Below are 14996 nucleotides of genomic sequence, written 5' to 3'. Positions count from 1 at the left end.
TTCTAATTTTATTTTGACTTTATCTTTTATTTCTTATTTCTCTTAGAATAGCACCACTGTAGTTAATCGTAATACACAAACACACATTTGTTTATATATAATATTTTTCTTTTTGCCACAGAGTGCTGATGTCGTCCAAATATCCGGAGGGTCTGACGGGACGCGTCGAGTTCAACGACGACGGAGACAGGAAATACGCCCACTACACTATTCTGAACTACCAGAAGTCTCGCCTGGTTCAAGTTGGCATTTATAACGGCACGCAGGTAACGGTTATTAAAACTCTAACTAGTGTTTTGTTTCTTTTTGCTGGTTATTTGGTTTGAATTAAATCCAGTCTGGATGCAGAATCAGTTTGAGCATCACAACGTCATCAGCAAATGGGGCATTTAGACAGGAGTTTTCACTACAGTGGGCCAGAAATGCATATAAACTAGGGCTGAAACGATTAATCATGATTAATCTGTTATTGACATAATCTTCAACTAATCGATAAATCGCTAACTTGTGTAAACAGATTCATAAAAAGACCATTTTATGAAAGAATAACTTATTCAGAGCAGTAATTAATCCAAAACTGTACAAAATATAAACATTTTGCTTATAAAATGTAAAAGACTTTCTTTGTTTTTACCAAAAACTCTTCAAGACGAAGTTTTAGCTTCTCCTGGTTTAAATTTGCAAGATAAATCTATTAATCATCTTCTGCTATTAAATTATTAGTTGATTAATAGAAAAAAGGAATCAGCAGATCAGTCCTACATATTGATAATCAATCAGAAAAAGCAGAACTTTCCACATGTTGATATCAGGATAATTTTTATTTTAATTCACTTCATTTTAGGCAATAAAATGTTTATTTTCTTTATTTTTTTTATTTGTATTTTTTGTCTTGTATGTTTAATATTACATAAAACAAATTTACACTGCAGAAACACAAAATCCAACCCAGTATTTTTGGTTTTTTCTAGTGCGAATATCTTCGTTCACTTGAAATAGGAAAAAATAACTTACAAATAACTTTTCATAAAGATATAAAACCTTGTTTCAAATCAATAATTCCTTTAAAAAAGTGCAAATTTTACTGGCAGATTATTTAATTTGTAATAAGACATTTTTCCCATTTTATAAGTAAAATAAAACTAGAACTAGAACTTTTTTGGAGTTATTTACTTAAGTCAGGCTCCTATTTTTTGCTAGAAAGTTACTTGTAAGTTAGTTTTGTTTTATTTTAAGTGCTTTTTTATTTTTATTTTATTTTAATTCCTTTTAATATCTGAATATTAACACTAGAAACTAGACAAAACTACTTGGTAAGATTTTGTGTTTTTGCAGTGTCAGGGTTTCCCTCAGTGTATTATAAGCCTGGCGGGCAACCAGGCTTTACTTGTGACCCCACCAGGCTTAGCATTGCTTAATTTTTTAAGTCTCTTTAAAGGTTTTTTCATTTTTTTAAGGCTTTATAGTTGGTGTTCACGTGTTAATCTTTCAATAACACATAATTATTGAGTGTTATTTTCAAATTTCCTGTCAACTTTAAACATTTTTTAACTCAAAAACACGACTGCCTTCGCACCCAACCACCGAGCTCAGCAAGTTTCTGGGGGAAACCTTTAGTGTATATTTCTAATATTGTATAAAATAAGTAAAATCTGCAGAATATGCTAATGTTTTTGATCTGATTAATCAATTAACCGTCAGAATAACTGATAGAGTAAAGGATTACTAAAGTATTCGGTGCTTCAGCACTGATATAAGATGTTAGTTTTGTTCCTTGTGTCGCCTGGAAGCTTTTAAAAGAAGAAAACCCGACTGGACGGCGCGGATCGGGTTGAATGTTGGTGAGTTGCTGCAGGTGTAACACAGAGCAGAGGTGAAGGCAATAAAAACAGAATCGCTGAGCCGCGGCGGAGCCACGCTGACTCATTAGTGATGCTCACCCGCGGTGTGTGGAGCCTCATCAGCAGCGAGCCTTCTGTCAGCGCTCAGCGCTAACGCGGCCGCGTGTCCGGCGTCGCTGCAGGTGGTGATGAACAATCAGCGCAAGATCATCTGGCCTGGAGGGGAGACAGAGAAACCGCAGGGCTTCCAGATGTCGACCCGATTAAAGGTGAGCGGACTCGGACACGGCTGCCACCTCCACACACACACACACACACACACACACACACACACACACACACATCCATCCAATGTTCTCACACCACAGGAGCTGCGCTGCAAAAACACAACATTTACCAAGTATTTTTGGTCTGTTTTCTCCTGCAAATGTCTTGGTACACTTGAAATGAGAAAAACCTGCTCAGAAGTAACTTTTCAGCAAAATATATGAGCTTGTTTTAAGTAATTCTAGTTTCACTGGCAGATTATTTCACTTATGGAAAAATATCTTAAGACAGTAAAACTAGAAATTTTTCATCAATATTAGGCTTGAAATTAGTTCCTTTACATCACTGAAAAGTTACCTCTGAGTTAGTTTTGTCTTACTTAAAGTATATTAAGATATTTGCAGTAGAAACTTGATAAAAAAAATACCTGATAAGATTTTGTGTTTCTGCATTGTGGGCACTTTGCCGTTACCTAGCAACGCCAGCCAAGTCCAGCTCCGTTGCCTAGCAACCTAAGCAGAACTTAGGGCTGCCGTTTGATTAGCTACTACAAGTTTTCAGCTATTTTGAAAATCACAAATTCCTATTTTTGAGTGATATTTGATCTTTTCAGTTACTTTTCAGTGGATTCAACTAAATAGACGCACAGATTTATTTTTCTGACGAATTTTGGCTCAAGTGGTGTAACACTGCAAAAACACAAAACCTTACCAAATATTTTTGTTCTAGTTTCTGCTGCAAGTATGTTAGTAAACCTGAAGTCTTAATATATGGGGACATTTCTTGTTCCACTGCCAGATATTCTACCAATCACCAGTATTTATTAATCAATGTAAAACAAGGTCATGTATTTAACTGAACAGTTGTCAGTCAGTTTTGTATTATTTCAAGTTGACAAAGTTACTTGCGCCAGAAATTAATCAAAAATATTTGGTACGATTGTGTTTTTGCAGTGTATGATTTATCCATCTGTTTCTAAAATTGCAAATGTTTAATCTACTGCAGGTTTTCAGCTCTTTGAAGATCAATAAATCCTAATTCTTTACTTTCAGATTTGATCTGTGGATTAATTAACGAGCTGCAGACGGATTATCCTCCTTTGCTAAATTGTCATTTTGTGTTGCCTTAATTTCAGGAGTCTTTTTTAATGCTTTTTAATCTGAACTGTCTACCTGCTGCAGATCGTGACGATTCACCAGGAGCCGTTTGTGTATGTGAAACCGACGATGCAAGACGGGACGTGCAACGAGGAAAAGGCACTAAATGGAGTGATTATAAAGAAGGTTATCTGTACCGGGCCCAATGAGACCATCCCAGGTAAAACAACAGACACATTTCATCACATATACAGTAAGTTAGGATATCATTCAGAGGTTAAATTAGTTCAGAAAACAGTGAATTAATTGATTACGTAGTTTCATTACCTACAGAGGGATTTATTTCAAACACTTATTAGACACAATCTGGTCCAGCAGACAATCAGTGACACCTTCCACAAAGTGGATAAGCCACAGGATGAAAAATGGGAAATTTAGTGGAAGGAAAAAATGTGCTAGAGCAAAAAATCGACAAACAGGGAAAATTGCACCCTCGATAGGACTGTGAAGACGGGGTAAGCTGTTGAGAATATTGAAAACGGTACATCGACATCTCTTCTGGTTGACATTTCTCTAATAAAAATATATTTTTTAGCATCTTAGAAACTGAATATTGGGTTTTCATGACCTGTAAATCGTCAATATTAAAGGAGAAAAAAACTTAAGCTGGAATATTTCACTCCAAAAATAAATAATCTCCGTAACATACGAGTACAATCTGAAATAAATTCACTTTTCAGTTCTGATCTATTTAGATGAAAATGCAGCATCCGTTCTGATGCAGCGTTTCAAAAGTCTCTTCCTCCTTTACATTTATATTAAAACGTATAAATGTGACGTCCAGCATGACTGTTGGTGGTTTTCCGGCAGGGCGTCCCATCGTGCCGCAGTGCTGCTACGGCTTCTGTGTCGACCTGCTGATCAAACTGGCCATGACCATGAACTTCACCTACGAGGTCCACCTGGTGGCTGATGGGAAGTTTGGAACCCAAGAGCGGGTAAAAAAAGACACATTTCATACAGATAAACTCACTAATTTGCACGCTATTGGTTGGTGTTTGCAAAGCAGCCAATCTAAGAGCAGCATTCATTAATTTCTATTTAACTTTATCAATTTGGACGTTTTTGTACTAATATTTGGATTTATTCTGCTTGTAGAAACAAACAAAGCACTTAAACAACAACAAAAAAACATCTAGCTGAATTTTTTTAGCAATACATTAATGTTTTTTGGTGTCTGGAATATGAGCCATATCAAGAAACTCCAAAATGCTAAGTCACAACCTGGCACTCCACTGTTGCCTAGCAACCACATGTGAGCTCCAGCCCGTTACCTAGCAACCCAAGCTGAGTTCCATCTAGTTTGGTCAGCTGGTTTTACCGCTGTATGCGCTGTACAATGGCTGCTGGAAAAGACAAGTGTTTTGTTGTTGACTTACCATCCGGAAACCACTTGTTGGTTGTGCAGGAGGTTCTACTAATGCTTTTCAAAGATGTAAGGCTGTGTAATCAAGCACCTGTTTGCAGCCATTTTGATGTGCGAGTCTAAACTTTGAGTTGATGGGCAGCAGCAGCTTATTTAGATTCAAACTGACAAGACGCCCTAAAACAGCTAAAATCTCTTTATTAAAGAATGATTTTCTGCATAAAATGTAACAAACATGTATTATATAGGCCATAGACCTATAGTAAACTGATCAAGGAAGCACAATGGGTCACCTTTTGTTTTCTAGTTATTGTAGACAATTTAAGCATAAAGTAAAAGAAGGATAGAGAGCATTCTGTGGTTGTTAAATGCATCGTTTTAAATGTTTTAAGTCAGTTTTTGGTTAGTACTTTTATGGGAAGTTCTGCAGGAGTCCACTTTTCATCTGGGTTGAGGTTACTGCAGAGATCCGTAGAGGAGAAGAGGCTGAACCAAAAATAACCTCTGTCCTTATTCATAATACATCAAAGTAGGGTATCCCACTGTAGCACTGCAGCAGACATAAAACACACACCACAAAGAGCAGCACAAACAAACCATAATCTACTTCAGTCGTATCAATATAGATCATTTTTACCAAGTCGGTTCAATAATTTCCATTCGGATTATTAATACTTTGTTCACAGAAGCTTTTATTTATTGTTTTTGGTGTCATGTTTTATTTTGAATCTTTTTAAAGTGTTTTATACAAAATTAGAGTTTATTGGTCAATATATTAACAAAATACAGCTCTAGAAAAAAAAATTAAGAGACCACTTAAAATGATCAGTTTCTCTAATTTTACATTTTTATAGGTAAATGTTTGAGTAAAATGAACATCGTTCTGTTATTCTATGAACTACTGACATGTCCTGAAATTCCAAGCAAATTATTTGAAATCAGAAAAGATGCAGAGCTTTCAGACCTCAAATAATGAAAAGAAAACAAGTTTATAAACAACAATACTAACGTTTTAACTCATAAATCCATGTTTGGTGGAATAACCAGGAGGTTTTCAGTGCAGTGCTCTCTCAATTTTTCCCCCAGAGCTGAATATCTCGAAAATGGTGTCAAAACAACAGTAATTAGCAGTAATTTATCAGTTTGTGTCTTGCATTTATTTTTTAACGTTTGTCATGGAGACACTCAGATTCTGTAAAAAAACAAAAACAAAAAAAACAATAACATATTTAGTTACTGGATGAATTATTGAGGAAGCCTTAAAGTGGTTTGGCTGCCAGCAATCAGCACTTATAGCTGGGAAGATTGTGGATGTCAGCCAGGATGTTTTGTCGTAAGGAGTTTTCATGCTTCAGTCGCTCATGTTGGTTTTCTGTAGCGTCGGGTCAGGTTAGCACACAGTTTCTGGGCTAATGCTACATCTTCTAACACTGAAAAGTGCCGAGAGGGATGCAAAGCTCACTATTACATCCAAAAAAGCTGTGGAGATGCAAACGATGCTCTGACAGCAGACCCTGCAACGTGAACCGCCTCAAACCAGTTTGGTGCCTGACGCATCTGTGTGTGCAGACTAGCGCTCCTACGCACTGCAGGGTTATTGATGCCTTTGCTTTTGTACTTCAGGTGAACAACAGCAACAAGAAGGAGTGGAACGGCATGATGGGAGAGCTGCTGGGTGGGCTGGCTGACATGATCGTGGCCCCGCTGACCATAAACAACGAGCGTGCCCAGTACATAGAGTTCTCTAAACCCTTTAAATATCAAGGCCTCACTATTCTAGTCAAAAAGGTGAGAAACACTCACATGGTCCTTTTGCCCAGCTATTTATTACTAGAGGTCCTACTGCGGTACCTCATGTTAAATTTAACTTTTTCTTTTATTTTGTACATTATTTCAGCTGCTACAGTTCATTATCTAGCTAACAGCTGGCCAGATGCTAGCTAACAGTGTTGTCAAATTTTAATGAACAGCTATTGAAAGAAACACTGTCAGCTTCTCAAAGTTAGGCTAACAGATGCTCTGTGTGGCTAACAGCTGCTATCAATCAAGCTAAGACAACTTAATGGCTGCTCTGAGTCGAGCTAGCAGCTCCTCGGAGCCAACTTTACAAAATTTAGAGCTAACAGCTGCTCTGAATCGAGCTCACAACTGCTCAAGGTCAATTTAATGGCTGCTGGTGGTTTATTTAGCGGCTGCTCTGAGTCAAGCTAGCAGCTTCTTGGAGCCAACTTAACAAATGGTCAAAGTGAAGCTAATACATACTCAAGGTTAGCTAACAGCTGCTTATAGTCGAGCTAAAAACTGCTCAAAATCAGTTTAATGGCTGCTCGGAGTTGATTTAGCAGCCATCAGAGCTTGACTCTGAGCAGCTGTTAGTTTGACTAGATGCTAGCTAGTCAAGCTAACCTCTTCTCAAAGTTAGATTAGCAAAAGCTGAAATTCTAGCTGGAATCTGCTCAGAATCAAGCTAAAAAACCTGTCAACGTTAGTTCAATGGCTGATCAAAGTCAATTTAGCAGTTAATGAGTCAATAAATGCTGAGAGTCAAGCTAACAGCTACTCAGAGTGAAGCTAACAGCTACTCAGAGTGAAGCTAACAGCTACTCAGAGTGAAGCTAACAGCGACTCAGAGTGAAGCTAACAGCTACTCAGAGTGAAGCTAACAGGTGTTTAAAGTCAAGCTAATCTGCTCAGAGTTGATTTAACAGCTGTTTACAGTTATTGTAAGCTAAAAGCTATCCAAAGTCAGAGTAACAGCGTGAAATCAGATCAAGAACCGTTCAGAAATCAAATTTCTTCATCTTAAATATCTACAATTAAAAACTAGTAAGTGGAATAATACCTGTGTTCAGATCTCATTTGTCAGTGTTGTAAAGTTTTATGGCCGTTTTGCCTCCACTGTTGCTGCTTAATGCATTCTGCTACACATTGAATGCGACCTCTGCAGTGCGCCTGTCATTCTGATGTAATCCACTGATAACCTGTATGTGTTTTTAGGAAATTCCTCGAAGTACGCTGGACTCATTTATGCAGCCGTTCCAGAGTACGCTGTGGCTGCTGGTGGGTCTTTCGGTGCATGTGGTGGCGGTGATGCTTTACCTTCTAGACCGGTTCAGGTACAAGAAGGGCGTGTTTGTCCATATGTGTGTTTGTATACACAGTGTGTGTATGTCTATATGCACTCCTCAGCACTGCAGATCTTCCCTCAGTGTGGATGAGAGGGCAGACCGAGGTGAAGATTGCCTCCGACCATCCCACTGCTCTGTCCCCGTGCTACAGTCTTTAGCCTTTTTCCTTTTCTCCGACAGCTAATCTCTGTCTTGCTTCGCTCACTCATGTTCAGTTCCCTCCTTCTCCTGGGAAAATGCTGGGATTCATTCCCCTGTGTGAACTCAGACATCTCATTTTATCCTCTGCAACCCTTCCGATTTCTTCCCTCTAGTCCATTTGGAAGATTTAAAGTAAACAGTGAGGAAGAGGAAGAAGATGCCCTCACCTTGTCATCTGCCATGTGGTTCTCCTGGGGAGTGTTGCTGAACTCTGGAATTGGAGAAGGTCACACTTTACAACTTATTTGCTTATCTAACGTTGCAATAAAATCAACTGGGCTATTTTCACTGCAAAAGCACAAAACGTTACCAACTGTGTTTTAACCAGCTGATCAAACTGCTGGAGTTCTGTTTGGGTTGCTAGGTAACGGAACTGGGCTCGACTGGCGTTGCTAGGTAACGGCGCAGTTCCCACACTACAAAAACACAAAATGTTACCAAGCATTTTTGGTCTAGTTTCTAGTGCAAGTATCTTAGTGCATTTGACATAAGACAAAACTAACTTAAAAGTGATGTTTCAGCAAACTTGTTTAAGTCAATAATCCCTTAATATTGATGAAAAAGTTCTAGTTCCACTTATAACATGACATTTTTCCATGTTATAAGTGAAATAAAATGCCACTGGAACTAATACATCAAGAGCACAGTGTCAAAATCAAGGCTCGTGGGCCAAATCCAGCCCGCCGTAAAGTTTTATGTGGCCCAGAGCAATGCATAAATAGAGCCTTGAAAATAACTGTTGTATGCTTAAATAACATTTTATCAAACAAATGAAAGCAGTTTTAAATAGAAGAGGATTAGCGACACCAAAATAAATAAATAAAAGAATCTGACTTGTTCCCTGGAATTAACAAGATTAATTCTCACTTTAATTTTTTTAGATCAAAAGTCAGAATTCTGGGGGGGGAGGGAAAATGTCAGAGTCTGAGAAAGAAGTAAAAATTCTGAGAAAGAAAGTAAAGGTTCTGGAAAAAAATAAATTCTGAGATAAAACAGTCAAATTCCGAGAAAATATTAGAATTTGGAGAAAATGTTAGATTTCTGAGAAAGTGAAAATTCAGAGAAAAATTTCTGAATTGTGAGAAAAAAAATCATTCAAAATGTCAGAATTCTGACATTTTTCTTAAAATTTTCACTTTTGATCTCAGAAAATTAAAGCCAGAATTCTTTTTATTTTCCAGCGGTCAAATCTTCTTCCATAGTTTTCATCTGTATACTACCAAATTCCACCAGTGTTGATATTGTAAATAATAAACATTTATAAACATTTTAGAGGCTTGTTAACAGGTTTCATCAACACATTTTACCACCACCGGCCCTTTAAGGACATTCAGAATCTCATTACGGCCCAAAATGAAATGAGTTTGACGTCCCTGATCTAGACTTATGTTAACTAGCTGCTAGCAGCTCTGAGCGTTGCCTGGCTTCACTCCTCTTCATTTGAATAGATCGCGACTCCAATTAAAACGAACATTCAGGATGTTATAAAGTTTAACCTTTATCAGATGTCTTCCTGTTGCTCCCTGCATCCCTCTGTGGGCTGAAGGGATGAGCAGCTTTGGTCCGTTTGCTCACTGCTGGGCTGGCAGACAGTGCTGCCTTTCATTGGTAATGGCTTCTGGGATGTCTGGAGGTTCCTCACTTTGGATTCTTGACAGGGTGAAGAAAATCACCAAGGAAGCTGCAGCTTCCAGGAAAGGGGTCGTCATGGCGACAGAATCAGTCAAAAGCAAGTGGCCTACCGGAAAAATACAACCAATCTGAATCCATCAGTTTACACCAAGAACAAGCAAACTAAGCCACCAGTCAGTCAAGACTAAAGCAAATCCAATCAAGGTTCGCAAAGTTTACGCATAATTCACTTTTTCACCTTTTAATACTTTCATTTTGGTCTCGGCTGCTTCTAAAAACAGTCTAAGCATTAAAAAACACCATCCAGCTGTTTTTTGTCAAGTTGAAGTTTTAAAATGAGCCGTTTCAAAAAACTCCTTATTGTTAAGTTGCAATCTACAGACACTGCCTTGTTACCTAGCAACCCCAGCCACGTCCAGCCCGTTACCGAGCAACCTACGCTGAGCTCCAGCACGTTTGGTCAGCTGGTTTTACTGCTGTACAATGGCTGCTAGAAAAGACAAGGGTTTTGTTGTTGACTCACCATCCAGAAACCACTTGCTGCATTCTTGTTGGTTGTGCAGAAGGCTCCACTTCTGCTTCTCAAAGATCTACGGTTGTATAACTGTGGATCTGTTTGCAGCCATTTTCACATGCAAGAGAGTTGATGGCCAGCAGCAGCTTATTTGTATTTAAAGTGACAAGACGCCCTAAAACAGCTAAAATCTCATTATCTAAGAATGATTTCTTGCATAAAATGTAATAAATATGTTTTGTATAGGCCATAGATCTATCCTAACCTGTTCTAGGAAGCATTCTAAGTCACCAGAGCTGAAAACTGGTCTTGAACTCAACACAGGTGCACCGCGCAGCTTTTCAGCGAGAATCCTTGGCATGGTGTGGGCTGGCTTTGCTATGATCATTGTGGCTTCTTACACTGCCAACCTGGCTGCCTTCCTGGTGTTGGACCGGCCTGAGGAGCGCATCACCGGCATCAATGACCCAAGGGTGGGTAACGCACCAACCATTCATATGGTGCTGTCTAACATCACAAATGTTTTTATTCAACTGCTCGTTTTTCAGTTTTTATTTCACCAGGATGTAACTACTCAAGCTAACAGCTGGTTGGAGTCAATTTAATGGCTGCTTGAATTTAACTTGGCGGCCTACTCAAAGTTAATTTCATGGCCAATGGGGTCGATTTAGTGGTTTATCTTAGTCAAGCTAACTGCTATTTGGAGCCAACTTAAAAAATGCTAAACTCAAGCTAATAGCTGCTCAAAAAGTCAGGATAGCCAATGCTCAACGTCAGTTTAATTTAGCGCCTGATCTTAGTCAAGCTAACTGCTACTCATAGCCAACTTGGCAAATTCTTAAACTCAAGCTGACCAAAGTAAGATTTGTAAATGCTCAGAGTCGAGCTAAAACTGCTCAAAATCAATTTAGCGACTGCTGTGAGTTGTTTTAGCTGCTTTTCTGAGTCTGGCTAACAGCTACATCCAGCTAACTTACAAAATGCTCAAACTCAAACTAATAATTGCTCAAAGTCAAGCTAATAGCTGCATAGAATCAACCTGGAAACTGATCAAAATCCATTTAATGCCCGCTCTGAGTAAAGCTAAGAGTTGCTACCAGTCAACTTAACATAATCAATCAAACTCAAGCTAACAGCTACTTTGAGCTAACTTAATGTATTCAAATGTAAGGCAACGGCTCGGCAAAGTCAGGACTGCAAAGCTAAAAACTGCTGAAAATCAGTGTAGTTGATGCTCTGATCCATTTTAGCAGCTGCTCTGCGTCAAGCTAATAGCTACTTGCAGCCATCTTAGCAAGTGCTCAAACTCAAGCCAGGAATGCAAACTGCTAGCAGAGGACTGATGAATGTGTGCTGTCCTTCTGTGTGTGCAGCTGAGAAACCCATCCGATAAGTTCATCTACGCCACGGTGAAGCAAAGCTCCGTGGACATCTACTTCCGACGACAGGTGGAGCTTAGCACTATGTACCGCCACATGGAGAAGCACAACTATGAGAGTGCTGCAGAGGCTATCCAGGCCGTGCGTGACAAGTGAGTCTCGGCCAGGCCGGGCCGACCGGAGCGTACGTCGGCCGGCTGCTTCACACAGATTAGGGTCGGTCCGGTTTAAGGCGGGCCGGTCGGGTACATGGACCTCTGGGCCAGATGGAAGCGGCAGGCCTTACTGCGACCTTTCCTTCTGACCCGGGTCCATTACTCCTGGCGCTGAGCGCGAGGTTGAGCTAATGTTGAGCGTAGGAGCGCCCTTTTCCAGGTCAAACCCGGCCGAACGTCAGAACCCGATGGGGCAGGCGCCTCACCATCTGGCCTTGGAGTTCATTTGGTAAACGCTGAATGACACTTGATTTGGTGTGCGAGGAAGAGAAGGTTGGGAGGCGTAAATGTGTCTGTAAATCATTGTACTGTTGCACCATAACCCGCTCCTTCCCCTCCTCCCTCCTCCCTCCCTTCCTGCCCGTTCCCCCCCCACAGCAAGCTGCATGCTTTCATCTGGGACTCTGCGGTGCTGGAGTTTGAAGCCTCGCAGAAGTGCGACCTGGTGACCACGGGAGAGCTGTTTTTCCGTTCGGGCTTTGGCATAGGCATGCGCAAGGACAGCCCCTGGAAACAGAATGTGTCCCTGGCCATTCTCAGGTCTGTCCCAGCGGAAGCTGCGATTCTCGTATGAACTTTGATTTTTGTTTCATTTCTTTCTTATTCGTATGATTTTTTAGTCACGATCCGACAGTTTACAGTCATTCAATATGCAATTATGGAGGAGGATTAGAGCCAATGTAAAAGTAAAAAAAGAAATCAGGCTTAAATCTCAGAATTCTGATTTTAGCCTCAAAATTCTGGCTTTTTTCTCAGAATTCCAGAATTTAGATTTTTTTTCTAAGAATTCTTATTTTTTTTCCGAGTTTTGACTTCAATCTCAAGTTTTGACTTTAATTTCAGAAATTTGACTTTTTTCTCAGAATTCTAATTTTAATTTCAGAATTCTGACTTTTTATTCAGAATTTTGACTTTAATCCCAAAGTGTTTATGCTAATCCCAGAATTCAGACTTTTTTCTAAGAATTCTTACTTTTATCTCTGAAATTTGTTTTCAATCTCAAAATTTTGACTTTAATGTCAGAATTTTGACTTTTTTTTTCGGATTTTTGTTTTTATTTTCCCTTTTTTTCTTTTTTTTTTCCAATTTTTTCTTTGATTTTCGGATTTTTGTCTTTTTTTTCGGGTTTTCGGATTTCCACTTTTTTTCTAAGAATTCTGATTTTAATTTTAGAATTCTGACTTTTTTTTCAGAATTCTTTTTTGTCTGAATTTTGACTTTAATCTAAACATTTTAACTTTAATCTTCTGAGATCACAAGTCAGGTTGCTGATGGTCTTTATTCAGATTTTTTCTCTCATAAACCTGAGAAAAAAGTAATTTTTTTTCTTTTTTAGTGGCTCTCATCCTCATCCATTCTCAATACATCGGCTTATGTGACATCTTCTTATATCTTCCCTCTCCAGCATTGTTTGTCAAGTTTCTGTCTGTCTGTTGGACCATCCGTCTCTGTTGCACATGGGAGTGAGCGGCTCGAAGGTCCTGCCTCCAGAGGCGCCGTATTAACTTGTCCACCTCTCTCCCCACTCCCCCCTGCAGTTCTCATGAGAACGGCTTCATGGAAGACCTAGATAAAACCTGGGTGAGATACCAGGAGTGTGACTCACGGAGCAATGCCCCAGCCACACTCACCTTTGAGAACATGGCAGGTATGGTCCCCTCTGCGTAGAGAAAGCCTTAAAAGAGATTGGACAAAAACTGCAGTGGTAAGTTACTGTAGTCCTTTTTTGTCCAATACCTTTGCCGTACTTTTCTTCTTGGTGTCAGCGTGGGTGCTCTGTGACAGTTCTGTGCCGTTCTTCGGTATCGTTGTTGTTTACAGCCGCTGTCGTCAACTTGGAGCTGGTGAAGGAAACCGGGGCGACCGCTGAGCATCACAAGCGTTCATGCTCAGCGGGAGCGGCGTGATCCGAGACCGGCTCCTCACCCGTTTCCGTTTTTCTGTGTCTCTCCCCCGACACCAGGAGTCTTCATGCTGGTGGCTGGAGGCATTGCGGCGGGGATCTTCCTCATCTTCATCGAAATCGCCTACAAACGCCACAAAGACGCCCGCAGGAAGCAGATGCAGCTGGCCTTTGCGGCCGTCAACGTCTGGAGGAAGAACCTGCAGGTAGGAACGATTCTGCTCCTCCGGTAAACCGAGAACCGTCACCGCCTTTATCTGATGTCAGGCGCACGTGTCAAACTCGAGGCCCGTGGGCCAAATCCGGCCCGCCACCAAGCTTTATGTGGCCCAGAGGAAGCCTTAACAGTTTATGCTTAAAAAATATTTTACCAATCAAAGGAAAGCAGTTTTCAGTGGAAGAGGACAAGAGACTCCGAAAAAAAGAATTCTGTCTTTCTTCTTAGAATTTACCAGAATCAGTCTCATTTTAATATTCTGAGACCAAAAGTCAGAATTATGAGGGACAAAAAGTCAAAATTCTGAAACAAAAGTCAAAATTATCAGAATTGTCAAAATTCAGGAAAAAATCAAATCTGAGAAAAACTTAAAATTCTGAAACAAAGACAAAAATCAGGGGGAAAAAATTCTGAGGAAAAAGTGAAAATTCTGAGAAAAATGTCAGAATTATGAGACAAACTTTTAAAATTCTGAGAAAAAACCTGAAAATTCAAAGAAAAAAATCATGTAAGCAAAATAAATGTTTAATTCTGAATAAAGGAAAATTCTGAATAAAAAAGTCAGAATTATGAGAAAAAGTCAAAATTCTGAGGAAAAACTTCAGAACTTTTTTCTCAGAATTTTGACTTTAGATTTTAGAAAATAAAACCCAGAATTCTTTTTTTTCAGTGGTCGTAATCTTCTGCTGCTTTCTGCCAAACCCCATGGATGTGGAATAAAGTCCAGCATTATGTAACTCATGAGTTAAAGTCGCGGCTCTTTATTCCTGTGTAGACGTTTGTTTCTGGGTTTCATCTTCACATTCTGCCCTTTGAGGACCATCATAATCTCAATACGGCCCAAAATAAAACCCAGTTCTGGAACCGGTTCTGGACGGCGACTTTCAGGGTCCGGATTGTTTCCAGGAGTCGAACTGCAGCCGTATGTCTTGTGTGTGCCTGCAGGACAGTAAGGAAGCCTCTGGAAGTCAAGCGGTGACTGGGACTCCCTCGTTAGTACGTAGCTCTCCTACGTCACCGCTCTCAGTAGAACTTAAGTAAACATAGTGGACACCATCTAAAACCTTTGAGCTGCTTCATGGCATGGTGGAGTGTTTCTTTAAGCTTCGTAAGGTCAAAGATGGTTGTAGCAGAACTGATGCTTTGATTGTCCCAACATTGACTTTTTCTCTCTCT

General features: G+C 39.8%; 1 protein-coding gene across 13 annotated transcripts in view; it reads left to right on the top strand.

The window, feature by feature from the left end:
- grin1a (glutamate receptor, ionotropic, N-methyl D-aspartate 1a) overlaps nt 1-14996 on the top strand; it is a 50561-nt gene that overhangs the window by 16311 nt on the left and 19254 nt on the right. For 9 of the 13 annotated variants that reach the window (XM_007575652.2, XM_016662689.1, XM_016662690.1 and 6 more), the window contains 12 exons: nt 122-266; nt 2024-2110; nt 3290-3425; nt 4076-4203; nt 6255-6419; nt 7629-7747; nt 8074-8186; nt 10431-10579; nt 11480-11637; nt 12079-12240; nt 13239-13348; nt 13664-13809. In XM_007575652.2, coding sequence (XP_007575714.1) covers nt 122-266; nt 2024-2110; nt 3290-3425; nt 4076-4203; nt 6255-6419; nt 7629-7747; nt 8074-8186; nt 10431-10579; nt 11480-11637; nt 12079-12240; nt 13239-13348; nt 13664-13809 — 1618 coding nt within the window. Of the gene's footprint in view, nt 1-121; nt 267-2023; nt 2111-3289; nt 3426-4075; nt 4204-6254; nt 6420-7628; nt 7748-8073; nt 8187-10430; nt 10580-11479; nt 11638-12078; nt 12241-13238; nt 13349-13663; nt 13810-14765; nt 14817-14996 lie in introns of all 13 variants that reach the window. The other 4 variants (XM_016662685.1, XM_016662688.1, XM_016662684.1 and 1 more) reach the window with 1 other exon arrangement.

The sequence above is a fragment of the Poecilia formosa genome, unplaced genomic scaffold, assembly GCF_000485575.1.
Source record: "Poecilia formosa unplaced genomic scaffold, Poecilia_formosa-5.1.2 Scaffold385, whole genome shotgun sequence".
NCBI lineage: Eukaryota > Metazoa > Chordata > Actinopteri > Cyprinodontiformes > Poeciliidae > Poecilia > Poecilia formosa.
The sequence above is the reverse complement of the archived record's forward strand: the minus strand, read 5'-3'. Positions and strand labels throughout refer to the sequence as shown.